The sequence below is a fragment of the Haliotis cracherodii genome, unplaced genomic scaffold (assembly GCF_022045235.1).
Source record: "Haliotis cracherodii isolate W230 unplaced genomic scaffold, xgHalCrac1.p SCAF_7, whole genome shotgun sequence".
NCBI classification, from domain to species: domain Eukaryota; kingdom Metazoa; phylum Mollusca; class Gastropoda; order Lepetellida; family Haliotidae; genus Haliotis; species Haliotis cracherodii.
Genome location: NW_027266330.1, coordinates 11362863 through 11379875, shown reverse-complemented (window position 1 = coordinate 11379875; position 17013 = coordinate 11362863). Strand labels below are relative to the sequence as shown.

General features: G+C 41.2%; 1 protein-coding gene across 1 annotated transcript in view; it reads left to right on the top strand.

Moving 5' to 3' along the window:
- Positions 1-6405: 6405 nt before the first annotated feature.
- LOC139449114 (inositol 1,4,5-trisphosphate-gated calcium channel ITPR2-like) overlaps positions 6406-17013 on the top strand; it is a 164825-nt gene continuing 154217 nt past the window's right edge. The window contains exon 1 of the mRNA XM_071230598.1: positions 6406-6680. Coding sequence (XP_071086699.1) covers positions 6598-6680 — 83 coding nt within the window. The 5' untranslated portion in view covers positions 6406-6597. The remainder of the gene's footprint in view (positions 6681-17013) is intronic.

Genomic DNA, 17013 nt, shown 5'->3' with positions numbered 1-17013 from the left:
GGTGGGACGAGATTCAAAGACGGCTGAATGACGTCCGACCAGGGCCGACAACTGCAGCTGAACTGCGTCAGGCGTTCTTCAGAGTGTGGGCTCAAGTGCCTATGGCCTTCATCAACCGCCTCATCCATTCCATGCATCGACGTTGCACGGCATTCATGAATGCACATGGCGGACACACGAGATACTGACTTGTGATGCCATTTTCTCAGAGACGAGTGTTGTGTTTCACTTTAAGAACATTTGACACTTTAATTTAGACCTTGATGATCAGTTTTGCCAAGTTTCATCTTTTAAATATGTACAAAGTATGTTTACAGTGTTTGGACAAATAAGGTTTCTTATATATCTATCCATGGTGACGTTTCTTTTGCGGTTCAGTATACTATTAGATAGGGCTTCTGGGTACCTAAGGCCTAAAAGTGTCTGGATTTGGAAATGTGCCTGCGGCCCCGCGATATCTAGTGTCGAGGCAGTTGACGTTTGAAGATACAAGGGAGTTCAAGCTGCAGTGGTGAGCAAGTATGTCATGTATGACGTAGCGATAATTTATCAATTTATTCAATTTGTGACTGTTATACTTCGATGCATGCACAAAAAATGAAAAACAATTCTAAAATGGAACTTTTACGAGTCGTTTGAAATGTCGGAAGGGAATTCCCGACATCAAGCTATTTATAGACGTAAACAAGGTCGACGTCATTTGTAAAGTAGTTCTGTCAATTCCGAGAAAACGTGCACTTATTTAACAAATATACATTTTCGGGAACTCTACCCATCCGAATTGCGTAATTTTGGGTCACAAATCCATTTGTAATTATTTCCAAATGCGACTTACCTTACCATGTAGCCCTGACATGTATATGTCTAGAATAATTTAAGTGTCATTACTTATAAGACGCTAATCCTCATTGTTAATCCCCCAAACCATTGTATTGAACATTAACAGCCAACCTGACCGCACTGTGCAAATGTGTCACTTATCATTAATTACTGTTATTCACAATTACGATTTAATCCGTGTAGGTGACCTTGGCTCCATTAGCCTTTGACCACAGACGAAGAAGGTCTCACCGTTAGTCTATAGGGTTAGGCAATGTGCGCCAACATTATGTGCTGACTTGGCACATAGTGCTTTTTGTAAATATCTACCTGTATACATTGTACAGCAAACTTGTATATAACCGATGCTGTCGACTCCAATGACGTCACTTGACTTACATACAGTAAATTACGGTTATAACGAACTCAAAGGGACTACTATTTTTAGTTCGTTATAACCGTAGTGCGTTATAAGCATATATACAGCAAATAGTCGGGACTAAAAAGTAAGTTCGTTATACCCGTATATAAGCGTGTTCGTTATAACCGTAGTTTACAGTATTCCGGTTCATCCAGCGCTAAGGGTCAGCCTTACATGTAAAACTGTGACAATCTGAAAGATTCTGAAATTAAATAATGCATCTTTCATTACATATTCATGAAGACGTCGCTTCGATTTCAAGTTCGTGATTCACAATTAGCACGTGCATGTTCATATACAATTTGGATGTTTGCATGCTTGTCGGGAGCATGATACTGATACACCTGCTTTATTAATGCGAACAGTACACAATTCATGGTGCTCATGAAAAACGGTTTTGTTTAACCGTAAATAACGCTTGCGTAATGCCACAATTTGCTGAAAATCGATGTCATAACGCCGTGGGCATGCTGCAAACAGGAATTGCGTAAAACGTAGTTGACCGAAATTTTACCGAAACACAATATTATCTTTCGAGACGTTATCTACAGTAGAGCAACACTTATGACTTGCCACGAGCTGGTCGTCCACGTGTGACGCCACATCAACAAGGCAACCATATTCGGTTGGTCCATATACGGAATCGAGACCAAACTGCTCTGACAATTTCTCGGTTGAGACCCATTAGTGGCAGAACCGTACGCAACCGCTTGAAGAGGCACATCCATGTTTCATCTCTGCGTTCTGAGGCAGCTGTGCTGCCATGGCTGACTGTTTCTCCAGACCTCTGCCCCATAAAACTTGTCTGGGATGAGATGGATTGACGCCTACGACAGGATCAAACCAGCCGGTATTGCTACCAAAGTTGGGCCAGTCTTTGGTGGACATTTGAAGCAACAAAGCCCAGGCTGTTTTCGATCATCTGGTGTATTCAATACACCGCCGCTGCCTCGCCTGTATCAACGCAAATGGTGATCACATCCGATATTGACATTGTTAATTGAGTTGTCACACCACCCCTCTTTTTGGTCTCTTTGTCTCCTGTTACCAGACCGCCTCCGTGGTCTAGTGGTAGCGCGTCCGCCCGGAGAACGGAAGGTCCGGGGTTCGATACCCGCCCGTGTCATACCAAAAGACGTTAAAAGATGATACTTGTTGTTACCCTGTCTGAAGCTCGGCATTAAGGGGCTAAAACAAGGACTGGTCGGCTCGGAGTCAGTATACTGTGTCTGAGTGGGGTATTCATGTTAAACTGCGGCATGGTATCTCAGTGGGCTAGCACTATAAATCGCCATCAGTCCGGACGAGTACAAGCAGCCACACACACACACATGCATGCACATCGCTATATAAGTGCAATAATCTTGGACGCGACGTTAAACCCAATTTCACCTGTTACCAGATAAGGGTTTTGTCAATAAATTTCTAATGATAAAACGTTGATCAGACGAAAGACCTAATTTAATGTTGTTATTTTCAATAACACAACATTTACATTTACACCCGAAGCACAGTTAAATTTTTTTCCCCTGGTATATTATAACGATAAGTCCATTTATAACGCTCCATGCACAAGGCGCTCCATTTCATAACCTTAGGGCAAAATATTTTAAAAATAAAAAAGGAGATTAAATGAAGGACTATTTCATTTTATTTCAATCAATCTGTCTCAAAATTCCAGTCTAGTTTTCCAGGCAATATGTAGATTGACTGAAAATTTCAGTCAATTGTACATTGCTCGAGTGAAATCAGTCAATATACAAACTGACAGGGTTTGAGTCAATACACATATTGCCTGATTATAGAAATTGGCTGTAACATATACATCATGTTGTTGCGGCGTAATACCTAGACCATGTATTGATTTCATTCAAATCGTGCTTTGCTTGCGGAAAGTGCAGTAGTGAGTGAGTGAGTGGGTGGGATGGGTTTAACGCCGCTTTTAACATTATTCCAGTTATATCACGGCGTGTCAGCTTAAAGTGGGATAAAAGCCCGAAGTAATGCAGGTCTCGGACGCTTACCACTTCGGTGAAATCCATGAGCACGGGTATGGTGCTGACAAACCTAGAGACATAATCGGGGCGAACCGGGATTCGAACCCAAAATCATAGGTTTCTGGCGCGTCGAAGGGGCGCAACTCTGCACAGCGAATCCCAGCGCCTTAGACGACAGGGCCACCCGTTCCCCCTAGAAAGTGCAGTAGGTTTAGTTTGGTGTTTAAAGCAGCCACCAGTCAACAGACGTTCGATTCCCAGTTCTTAGAAATCTCTTTTAAATCAGATCTCTACCGCCTAAACAAAGATCTGAGGAAATCACATTACGGTTCACGTCAGAACGACCTTTCATACGACCAATCAAAGCGTCGCTTATGAGATCTGGAAAGTGACAGAAGAAATGTGTTTTCTAATCATGCAACCTCGTAACGGTTAACTCGGGGAATTCCGAACGACTGTTACGGGCTGTACGACTGATTCCGTCAAATTCATCTCTCGCTTCAATGGGATAAACATTTGAATATCAAACGTGAATAACTGGATTGACTGGCCCAGCCATTTACAGATCGCCGTCATATAGCTTGAATATTGCTAAGTGCAGCGATAAACAACAAACTAAACAGAATCTAACATTCTATTCCGATCAACATCATTGCTTAATGTCGTAAGTGACGTCACTTTCTCCATCTGGCCTATCACTAACTTAGCATAGGATTTCTCTCGCTCATGAGAGTTGTTTGACTGGATGTTTATTTCAGCGTCGTAACATTCGAATCGGACTGAAAATGGTATTTATCACAATGGTATCAATGGTATTTAACACAATGGAAATAAATCAACAAACTCATGCGTACTGAAGGATGATAGGTCCAAGACAAACTCTTCAGCGTGCATTCGAGAATATGAAAATACACTTATTGGCATAGTCGAGCTACGTTATATGTTGATGTAACTTCGCCTCATTTAGTGATGGGGAGCACGGGTGGCCCAGACGTCTAAGTCGCCGCGATTCGCTGTGCCGAGTAACGTTCCTTGGGCACACCAGAATCCTGGTTCGCCCCGATTATGTTTCTAGGTTTGCACCATACCCGTGCTCGTGGGTTTCACCGAAGTGGTAAACGTCTGAGACCTGCATCACTTCGGGTTTTCCTCCCACATTAAGCTGACACGCCGCTACATAACTGGAATACTGTTCAAAGCGGCGTTAAACCCAACTCACTCACTCATTTAGATATACTAAACTCGTGTAACCCCAGTCGTCACTAAGGAACTATTGATCGGTCAGTGGTAGCCTTTTAATTAACTCGTGTTGCGAGTCATTGTGACGCCCCCTCCTAACTTCACACTGTGTCGTGGCCTTGCAAAACCCCCACTCATGCGTGTTATTATCAAGCGTCAATCACCCGTGAAAACATCCTATTTCACTCCTTCCAAACGTATAAATATGTCGATGCCTTCCATCAATGACTATTCAAAACTTTCCGCATTCATCGTAAGTCGTTTTAAGCAAATATAAAAAGTTACACTTACTCGTACCTACATTGTACACAAAAACATATATTGTCACGTTGGTTCTTTTGACCCCTGAGCTTTGGCAAGTCATAAATGTTACTCCCCAAGCCTGAATGGGGTGGACCGTATATGATTTAACGTGCCTTACTTTTGTAGTCAAGGGAGGTAAATGGTGATAGGACTAAGATTAGGATAGTGATCCGGCAAAGCCCGTTACGGTTCAGGGGATTTAATGTACACGCTCTCCGTGCCGATTGAGAGGTCATGTGACTGACACCATGACAACCTGATGCCGTCTGCGAGGAGTTGATCCCCTCACCCATGTGTGTGTACGGGTCCCCTCGCAACTAACAATAGTGCTCGCGTTTTTGTTATAGACAATAATATTGTTGTGAGAAAACTATTACATTATAGATAAGTACTCAGTGAGCATCTGAACAATTGTCGTTTTATGAAGAACATATGTCACTAAAAGTTATTTGTAGAACCATTTATCGTAGTATCCTATAATAAAAGAAGGGTAGCCACGAAGACGGGTAATGATTCTCAAAAGAGCAAACATAAATAATAATGATAATAATAATAATAATAATAATGATGATGATAATAATAATAATAATAACACTATTATTAATAATAATAACACCGCCATCATCATCATCATCATCATCATCATCAACAACAACAACAACAGTCATAACTACACTTTTATAACAAACAGTCTAATATAGATCAATGGCGTTTCCTTTCAATGTCCGCATTGTCGTGTGTCTAATCCAGAGTTTGTAACTGAAGAACATAATTCGAATAATCTGAAGTTAAAAGAAAAACTGACAGTCAAGATAAGTCTATCGTGTCAATAAAGATTTTTTAGCTGCTAACATTTACATCGCCCTATAGATATATGGAGTGAAAGGTTCATGTGAGTTTGAAATGATATTCCATGGGCTTTCCGGGTAATAATATGGACCCCAACAACCTATGCTGGCCGTGGATCAGGTGGTCAGGCACGCTGACTTGGTTCATGCATGTCATCGTATCCCAATTGCGTGGATCGATGCTCATGATGTCAGTCACCAAATTGTCTGGTCCAGAATTGAGTATTTTCAGACCGTCGTCATATAGCTGTAATATTGCGGAGTGCGGCTTCAAACAACAAGTAAACAATCAATATAATTTCAAAGATTCGTAGATTCGTAGTTCATACCGGATCTATAAAGGTGTTTCTTGTGCACATTAAAGCTTGTCGTATCACATGAATATTGAAACTTCGATAAGCATGATCACAACGATCGATCTGGAATATTGCAATCACCCGGTGTCTTGATCTTTAAAAGGCATACAGAAGTAAACATTTATGGTGTTCAAGGAAAACATCTCGTTCTGAAACACGTCTCATGGTGTCCTGAACATAGGGAAATTACTTATTTACCTTGGCCTTCGATGCTCTATTAAAATAAGTCACGTCTCAATGTTTCACAAATATCGATAAGAAAACAACAATAAACGGGAGTGATTTTCAGATATCGATCGCTAAAGAGCAACGTCTGAGTACGTCGGTAATAATTTATGAGTATAGTTAGTTGTCACACCAATACGATCCCTCCAAGCGTGTGCGCCTGACGTTCTGTTTTCATACATTCACGGGTAGTCAGAACGAGCGCATGCTTGTTGTATCTACAACAAATATAGCATTAAGGAAATCCTTCACAATGCGCTTAACTGAACTCTGCTAGCCAGTTAGCCTACCCCAACGCAGGAGTAAGGGTGTTGGTTTTATTTTGATTTTGTTACGGAGTATATGCATTCAGCAAGAGCGTCTCGAGACAAGCGAGATATTTTAGCATCATGGACGATACGTTAAGTATAGGTGACACCGTATGTCTCTATTCGGAGGAGTCTCTCGGATTTGTTTACTCTTCACAAACAAGGTAAGCTTTGGAACTGTCATTGAACTACGCATATCTGTGAACGAATAGTTTATCAGTGTTGTCAATAACACCGCTTACTGAAAAGAAAATATGTGTGTGCACGTACAATGTAAATGTGTTTTTTTTCAGTACACATGGAAATGAAGACATTTATGTAATGCATGTTACATTGCATAATAGGCGACTGTTTATGTTTACGAATATTTTTTCTTGACAACTAAAAGATTTATTATGTCATGAATACTAATATTTCTTTCAAACGATCACACGTTGAAGCATCAGTATTCTAATTGAAGGCGTTTATTCTTATATTTCTAAATCTCGGAATATCAATAAAATATGATTGAAGTGATGGTTAAACGTTTACATATTGTGACCTCAATTCAAACGTTGATGGAAATATGTACTTTGATAAGAAACGCACTGTGTTTAAGCTTGGATGTTGTTGCTCTTTTATAAACTCTGTTTTAGATGAAACACGAGGGCTTGTAACGCAAACATTAGCAGCAAGATATATATGGTCACTAACGGGGTCATAGTACTATATAAAGGGATCCTTGATGAACTAGGATAGGAATAATGTTGAAATGGGGTGTCACGTAACAATACATACAATATGTATGCTATCATTTGGAAAATAGTAGGTTTGTTTTTTATTCAAATACTTAAAAAAATTTTTTTCAGTTTACTGTCAATGTAAGGAAAAGTGACAGAATAGACGATCGATATTAACAGGTTCCGTGTTTTATCAGGGAGAACATTTGTAAAAGTTTATGTTATGATTATTCCTGATGATGATGATGATGACGATGAGGATGACGATGATAAACATTATCATGCTTGTGTAGACTTATCAATAATATTAATAATCACGCATTTATTAAAATTATCAAAAATGATTAGAATAATGAGCACGCAGGGAGCATATGCATGTACATGTAAGAACAACAAAAGAACAACAAAAATAATCGGTTAATAATAATGTTGCCACTGATCTCTGACCTCTCCGTTGTACTGGTTTGGTGGTCACTGTACATGGAGATCGATGAGGGGTCTAATCGTCGCTTTTCACTGTGGACAGCTTCATCTCTACTATTAACAAAGACTGCCGACAACACGATCCACCGCTAGCCGTCCATACAGTAAATACGAGTGTTACCTTGTCTCTGTTGTATAACTGCTGTAGCGCCTTAATGTCTTTACTTGAACAACATCGATGTGGGGATTCCGAGTGAGACTGTGTGAGGTATACGTGTTGCGCCATCTATTGTAAATGTATAGAAATATAACAGTCAAGTCTAACATGTTTTTTATAAATGTAAAAATGATCATCATAATCAACATGATCGTCATCAACAACAACGTCATCTCCAAGTTTTTGTTTTTGTTTTGCTCTGACGAATGCCGACAATAGTTGCAGTGACATAATAGGTCGCCGATAATATCTGCCATGAGTGAGTGAGTGAGTATGGTTTTACGCAGCTTTTAGCAATATTCCAGCAATATCACGGCGGGTGACACCAGAAATGGGCTTCACACATTGTACCCATGTCGGGAATCGAACCCGGGTCTTCGGCGTGACGAGCGAACGCTTTAACCACTAGGCTACCCGAACGCCCCTATCTGCCAACGTCATATAGCTGGAATGTTGCTGATTGCGGCGTTGAACAAGAGAACTCAAATTGATATTGTTTGTTGTTTAGTGCCGCATACGACACTAGCCTGTAATTAATCGAGTCAATCAGACAAACCTGTGACTGATATTAGGAGCAGCGTCCAACGTGATTTGGCGACTATGACACCTCTTATCAAGTCACCAAGTCTGACCACCCGATTCAATTAGTCACCAATGCCGTGAAGATTTCGGGGTAGAATAGGTCTTTAGCAACCCATACTTGCCGTTAAAGGCGACTATGTTTGTCGTAAAAGGCGACTAACGGGATCGGGTGGTCAGGCTCGCTGACGTGGTTAATACATGTCATCGATTCCAATTGCGTGGATCGATGCTCATGATGTCAATCACTGGATTGTCTGGTCCTGACTCGATTATTTTACAGATCGCCACCATATAGCTGGAATATTCCTGAGTGCGGCGTTAAACAACAAACAAACAAAAACAATTAGTCACCACATACGATAAGAATAGTTGATAGGTTGCTATCCTAGCCCGGCACCACCACGTGGTTCGTTGACGAATATGCAGCAGAAGCCAGGTGTGGCTGATCCTCGACTATTGACACAGGATCAATACGTCTTTTTGAGGTATTAACTATATTTTGTACATCTGTGCCGAACGTTATATCACACAAGGGTCAAAGCGGCTGGGTCGATCCCTTAAGTCTTTGGTGTTTAACAGAATGGATGCTGGCCGTTAATGGTGTCTTATGTTTGGTTGGCGCATCTAGTTTTCATTGGATGACAGAAGTGACCAGAGCCTATATTTGTGTTAACCCAACTATTCATTTTTAGCGATATTTTTTTGGTTACGTAAATCCTACACTCGTGCCGTTTATGGAATGACCGCTCGGTGGCAACGTAAAATTGTTCTGGGTCATCTCGCACTCTATAGACAAGAACGATTGTATGATCCATCCCTTCATCGTCTTCACGCCGAGGTCTTAATGCATCCAATGAATATAAACTAGCACTGAAGAGCCTCATCAATAGCCAATATCGCAAACACGTCACGAAGCGATTACGACATTTCTTTAAACACGATATGACTTCATATTTGATTAGTTTCCTGATTTTTCAAATTATACTTTTTTGAAGATAATTTTCGAGGGAAATTTCCAGAAATACGTAGACAAACACGTCTTTGGCATCTCTTTTGTTAGGACTTGGACTTGTATCCATGGTGATGCAATTACGTAATTGCAATTTGGGTGGAATCTGATATCCCTTTAAGAGAATGCATGGCTTGTCACGATTTAGCGTTGTTCATTTTGTATGCGGATGGTGTTAGCACGTCTTCAGTTCCCATTCCCTAAGGAACACTTGGCTCTAAGTGTCTTTAATTCATATTCAAAACTACGACGGACGTTTTGGTGTAATTGATGGGGGTTCTGTGTGTTTATTGTAAAGTTATATTGTCAGAATTGGACTGCAACAAATATTTTTAACCGACGTCTTAGTGCTTTCTTTGTGCCCGTGTCATTCCTGAAAATATATATGTCTGTGACATATAGTAACGGTCGTATGTCATAACTACATATGTGGTGTAGCGGATAGAGCGTCTGCCCGGAGACCGGAAGGTCGGTGGTTCGATCCCCAGATCGTACCAAAAGATGGTACTTGTTGTTAATGTGCCTGGCGCTCGGCATTAGGGGTATAAACAAGGCTTGTTCGCCTCGGAGTCGGCTATTTCTTTGGCCAGGTTCACACAGTGCCGATTATGGCTCCCGTTTTGGATCAGACAGCGCTACGACATGAAATTGAAAAAGTCTGATTGCTATCCTCAATGATCTGGAATGTCCTATCATTTTCTGAACGCAGTCGTATACGTTCGTGACAGAGTTTTACTGATCGTGAAAGGCCCAGAGAGGTCGGCCAAGCACTCCCGTAACATTCGTGAAACTCAGCAGATTTTGCCCAGTCGGATTACAATCGTGACTATGTCGTTAAAGATTCTGCTGTATCGGATCAAAATCGTAACAATGTCCTGTGTTGTCTGGACGGTGTCCTGTGGATCGGGACGCTGTCGTGGTGAACGGGCATGAATTGCTCATTGCCGTTTCTTGTCGATTGAGTCCAGATTGCGTCCAGATCTTGCCGAATGCGAATCGTCTTTGACGGTTCACTGTCCGGTCACTGTCTGAACTCTGTCGGATCGCATCCGGGAGAATCGGGACGCTGTCGGGACAGATTCGGTCGTTTTTTACCATGCGGAAGATACAAATCGGATCAGATTTGGATTGAGAACGGGAGAATCGGGACGAACTCGGCTGGAAACGACTGAATCGGGACGCTACCTGAACAATATCTGATTGTTTGTGAATTTCCCGCCACAATCACAGGATCCTGATCAGACTTTTGACAAATTTTAATCGGGAATGGTCCTTCCAAGGACGGCAGTAAAAATCCTGAATCTGTGACTGAGCCCCGAGTGGGCTGGCACTGTAAAAACGGCAAATGATATCAGGACTAGTACAAGCCGATGTAAACACATGCATGCACGTCGCTGTGTGAGCGCAATATACCCCGTTTCACGTCATCTGATCTCACCTCTGTCAAATTGGCTGTCTTTAAAATATATATTCAGATAGTTCAAAGCTTTTGTAACCCTTTACTAAGTCAGATAAATTATGATGTGTAAATATGGTTGCTGCAAAATAAACACATTTTTCTGAGGTTTTTGTTTCGAGTCACAGCAAACCTGAGTACACAGCGTTTGACATGACTGTTAAACATGACACAATTGTCAATTCCAGATCGAGAATAGCAAGAAGCCTCGACACTTAAAGGGTCAACAATATGATATTACATGGTACACTCATGTGCGTGACAGCTCGCCGTTTCCGGTTTAGGAATTTTAAGATATACGGTATCACATTCCGGCCTGCACGGGCAGAAAACAAACATGTGTCCTCTACCTGTAATCAGGCACACAGGTAGTCTACGTGTGTTTTTCTCGCCAAGTTCGGTTAAGACAGCCTACAGTTTGCTGAGTAAGAACTTCAGAGGAAATTGACGATATTAGAGACATGTTAGCTCAAGTTGCATGCGCGGGTACAACTTTAATAAAAAAAGGATTTTTACGTAAGGCGGTCTGAAAGGCGGTAGGGTGGGTGTGGGTTTTGTTGTGGGTATGTGTGTGTGCTCCTAACAGAATAGGAATGGAACTAGTTAATGAAACAATGAACGTCTGTCAACTTTGTTTGTTGTTTAACGCCGCACTCAGCAATATTCCAGCTATATGACGGCGGTCTGTAAATAATCGACACTGGACCAGACAATCCTTTTACGGCAAGCATGTGTTGCTGAAGACCTGTTCCACCCCGGATCTTCACGGTGTGTACAGAAAGGTAGTTAATTATCATGTATGCTAAAAAGATGTAACACCTTATAATTTTGGTAAATCAAATCATTACGCCTGTTAAAAGTGAATATAATTTTATGCCTCTTTTGACTGGTATGATAAGAATGTTATCGCATATCTTAGTTCAGCTCATATTTCCGAATGATAAATAAAGGAAAAGTTAATTGAAATGTGAAATTGATGCAATATTTTCATAGTTTTTGTGTAAATTGCAGTTATGCATTAATATATCAAGATAGGGCTTTTTGCTACTGCATCATTTATGGTCGTTTCTTGAAGAGAGCATGCAAGCGCGATGAAAATGTCCGTGATAATATTTTGCTCTGAGTGAGTGAACTTCATTGAATGCAGTCAGCAAATAATACACCCAATCACAGCGTTCTGTAAATAAGGAGGCTTAGGCAGGCCATCCAGGGCTGGTTATCTTCAGAAATCAATATCCAGTTCAACCAGCGCACACATTTTAACCACTCGATCCTCGTTTGATTGCTCGTACGAATAGGATCACATCTAGGTCCTACATCACTTCAAGTTTTCTCTCTCATCAAACCGACACGCCATGATAACTGAAATACCGTTCAAACCCACCCACTGTTTGTTTGTTGTTTAACGCCGCACTCAGAAATATTCCAGTTGAATGACTGCTGTCTGTAAATATTCGAGTCTGGACAAGACAATCCAGTGATTGATATCATGAGCATCGATCCACGGAATTGGGATACGATGATATAACGGGTCTCGCCTCTTACGACAAGCAAGGGTTGCTGAAGACCAATTCTACCACGGATCTTCACGGGTCTTGCCTCTTACGACAAGCACAGTCGCCTCCTACGACAAGCATAGTCGGCTCTTACGGCAAGCATGGGTTGCTGAAGACCAATTCTAAGAGAGCTTTTTTGTTAGGTAAACCAGATTGATCAGAACAATTGTAATATGTGCTTTGAGTGGGAAAGCAGTCAACAATACTAGGCAACATGCTAACGCATCGGTACAACGCAGTAGTGGAATAGGATTAGGCCATGCCATTCGGATTAGCTAGTTTTATCTAGCTGATCCTATGACAAGCCAGTCGGTCGGTCGTATGAAACCTCCTGTGTTCGCCGGATGGCGGCCAGGTCAATGTAGGGTTTTGGAGGTCATGACGTGTTATACTAAACATTATTGAAGAACTGACTTCAATATTTTGTTGCGTTTATGACGCAAAACATACCGAAGTCACATTAAGCATGTTGAAGTCAATTCTTATAATCTCTTGAATACGTCAACAATAACTTCTCAGTCAGCTTATTTATCATTAATAAAAAGACAACAACACAGTATCAGTGTGATAATGCAACACAAGCCCCACCCATTATATTATCAGCCAATCAGAAAACGGTAGTCCGTTAGTGGAAGTGGCCTATTACATTCGATAATATAGTTGGTCAATCACTTGCAATTTATGTGTAAACTGATGAAAATCACAACTGACCATGTGCTTATTTTCTGATCAACCATTCTTGTGTTTAAGAAATATAATATTAATATGCAGATTGATATTAATATTGTATAGGTACCCGTGAAGATTCGGGATAGAATAGGTCTTCAGCAACCCATGCTTGCCGTAAAATGTGACTATACTTGTCGTAAGAGGCGACTAACGGGACCGGGTGGTCAGGCTCGCTGACTTGGTTAATGCATGTCATCGAATCCGAATTGCATGGATAGATACTCATGATGTCAATCACTGGAATCTCTGGCCCTGACTTAATTATTTACAGACCGCCGTCATATAGCTAGAATATTGCTGAGAGCGGCGTTAAACAACAAACAAACAAGAGTTCTAATCCTACACCAGGCGGCTATTGTTACAAGTTACTGTCTATGTTTGAGTAACTTTGTGTGCAGATACGTTTGGTATCTGCCCAGGAATGTATAGGCGTTAGCACATGACAGGGAACATCGACATGTCTCGCCAGTCAGCCATTGTTTCCTGGTTTGCGCATTTTCATGGTAACCGATACATGTTGTTCCCCGACGCCGGCGCAATGTGGACATAACATTACACCACTGCCTCAATTTAATATTGCACATCACGCGAACGGACTTTTATCTTGTTTGTTAGTCTGTCATACAGACCTTGAAACAAATATATCCAATACAGCCCATGCAATTCTATAATATTTAATCTACATTCATGCAGTATCGGGAAAATGAAGAGTCTCTGGGCTCCGTTTTATTATATTTCATAACGATAATTTAACAACTGTTTTTATCCGTAAAGTTCATTTCAGAGACTAGACGTTAGTCTTTTTGTTTGCAAACGAACTAATCTGAAATCAGAGCAGATTTGCTATGGATGCCTTTCCGTGCACTTTACATGTTGTTTTGCATAAATATATAGATATGCTTCTACAACTGCGACAGTGAGGTGCATGATGATATCTTTATGCACCAAAGTGACCGTATCAGCAGCTCTCCGTTGGGCTTCAATATCTGAGCGTGGTTGCTGTAAATTTATGTAAGGATGCAAACGCAAACAGAAATAGTTGTTTGTGTTTTAGGATATGTTCTCAATGACATTCGGCCATTTTACGACATATGTTTTTTTAAATGAGTAGGCAGATAGGTGCGAACTAGAAGTAATGTGACGAATCGTTGAATGTCCAACTGAAGAGGACCCTCGCGATGGCAGGTTTCTCGTAGCCTGTGAATGGACGGCAATAAACAGCATTCATTAATCCTTAGTATCGAATGAAAACAAATGGCGGACTACGTGAAGTTTATTTGTGCAGTGACGCTGCTCTTAACAAATCAACGTCAGCAGAAGAGTAAGATGTTGTATTCTGTATCGCTCTACAACTTTCGAGATGTATACATTGTGCATTGGAGGATGCTGCGCATGCGCACCGCCGCCCTTTGACTAAAAGAGACATTGCTTGCTGCGCAACTCTACCGTGTAACCAGTTTATTGAGACAGTTGACAAATTAAAAAAAACCCTCACCGTCCGACTAACTTGGTTGAATATTGCGCTTATGTAGCGACATGCAAAGTCGCGTGCGTGCGTGCGTGCGTGCGAGCGCGCGCGCGCGTGTGTGTTTGTGTGTGTGTGCTTGATCTAGCCAAGACTAATTCCTGCTTGCCCATTGAGATATCATGCCGCAGTTTAACATGAATACCCGACTCAGGGACAGCCGACTTCAGGCAGGGTAACAACAAGTACCATCGTTTAATGTCTTTTGGTATGATGCTACCGGGGATCGAACTCCCGACCTTCCTGCCTCCGGGCGGACGCTCTACCACTTCACCATGGTGAGTGAGTGTGTATGGTTTCACGCCGCTTTTAGCAATATTCCAGCAATCTCACGGCGGGGGACACCAGAAATGGGCTTCACAAATTGTACCCATGTCGGGAATCGAACCCGGGTCTTTGGTGTGACCAGCGAACGCTTTAACCACTAGGCTACCCGACCACCCCAAATACACCACGGAGGCGGTCCAGACCGGTCGACATCATTTTATTTTGATAATCAAAATGCACAATAATTTACCGTTTAATATGGTTAAACAGTATCGTAATATATGCTCATCATGCACTAAATATAATAACTTGCAAAACATTATAGAATATTACGTACGTTAAAAAAACTGTAATGACTTTAGGCACTCGTATTCTGAGTTGCAAGAAAGACTTGTCCGAATACAACGGAGAACGACAACATGCAAGAAGCTTCACTTAGATATCACTACTTACAGTGATACTTCCTTCGTAGTACATTGTTTTAAAGTTGGACTTTACACTACGTGCACAGAAAAAGTATTGATTTTACAGCCTATTCGATCTGTAGAGTGCCAACGGACCATGAATAGTTCACGCCATTCCACTTAATCTTAAAGGGAGTCGTCGAGCATTCATTTCTAGCACTGCTTGATCCAAAAACGAGGCTTGCGTTGTCGTGCTACTTTGATCGTCACTGTTTTTCTATACATGAGTTTTAACTGTAACTTTATAACTGGTGTGTGCAGAAATGGAATTCCAGTGTCACGTGTTACTTAAGGTATTCCAGCCTTTACGCATGGTTCGATAGCTTCCTTTAACATGGGTAAGCTTCTGAAGACTTGATGCTCATGATGTCAATCACTTGATTGTCTGGTCCAGACTCGATTATTTACAGACCGCCGTCATATAGCTAGAATATTGCTGAGTGCGGCGTTAAACAACAAACAAACACATTCTGAACACTTATTTACGAGATATAAACGATAACGACATGCATTGTTCTTTACAAAAAAACCTAGAGGTTTTTTTTGAGCAATCAGGGCGAGACATACATTATTTGTAACGCTATCCTGTAACGCTATTCTGTAATTCTGTCACACTTGACAGAAGTATATAATTATACGATTTACTAAACACGTTAACATAGCATGGTAACCCCTAGTTGCGCGTCAAAATATGAGCTGCGTTGTTACGACAGGAAAGGTATGGTCTCCTGGACCGATTATGGTTAATAATGAGATATTTGGTCCACTATTTCATGTGTTTGCAGGGATGCGTGTTGGTGTATGAATGAAATATTGTTTTGTGTAATCAGAAGAAAGGCGACACTTGACGACGGTGTGCATCAGTCCTTTGAATTTTCAGATAGCCAAAGCTGAAGGCTTATAGTTTTATCGAAAACAAGTTGCACAACCGCACCCCGATCAGGTACAATGGTGGGTGTTAGCTTTATCGGGCGGCAGGGTGGAGTACAATATAAGTAATATACTTTATACTCAAGTATTATTAGAACATAGAACATAATTTACTTGCGTCATACTACAGCATTAATTATATCAAAATATGTTACTCATACGCACGCACGCACACATATACATTAACACAGACACACTGACTTACACACATAGACTCGCGCGCGCACACGCACACGCACACGCACATACACGAGGATATGTAAATGTCCGACTTTAATCGTAACTAATTGGCTATTATTGAAGGATGTACGGACAATGTTGTAAGATGCAACTAACATCAGACTTGGTTGATGCATGTCATCGTATCCAAATTGCGTGGATCGATGCTCGTGATGTCAATCACGGGATTGTCTGGTCCAGACTCGATTATTTACAGATCGTCGTCATGTAGTTGGAATATTGCAGAGTACAGCGTTAAACAACAAACAACTTAATCGTATATTTAAATCTTGTAGTTCCTACTGCAAGAACTAAACAGTGCAAATCACGCTGACAGCTGAACTTGTCCCCTTCAGTGAAACGTCTGCATGTAAGGGACTGTCTTCATAGTTTTTTTAAGT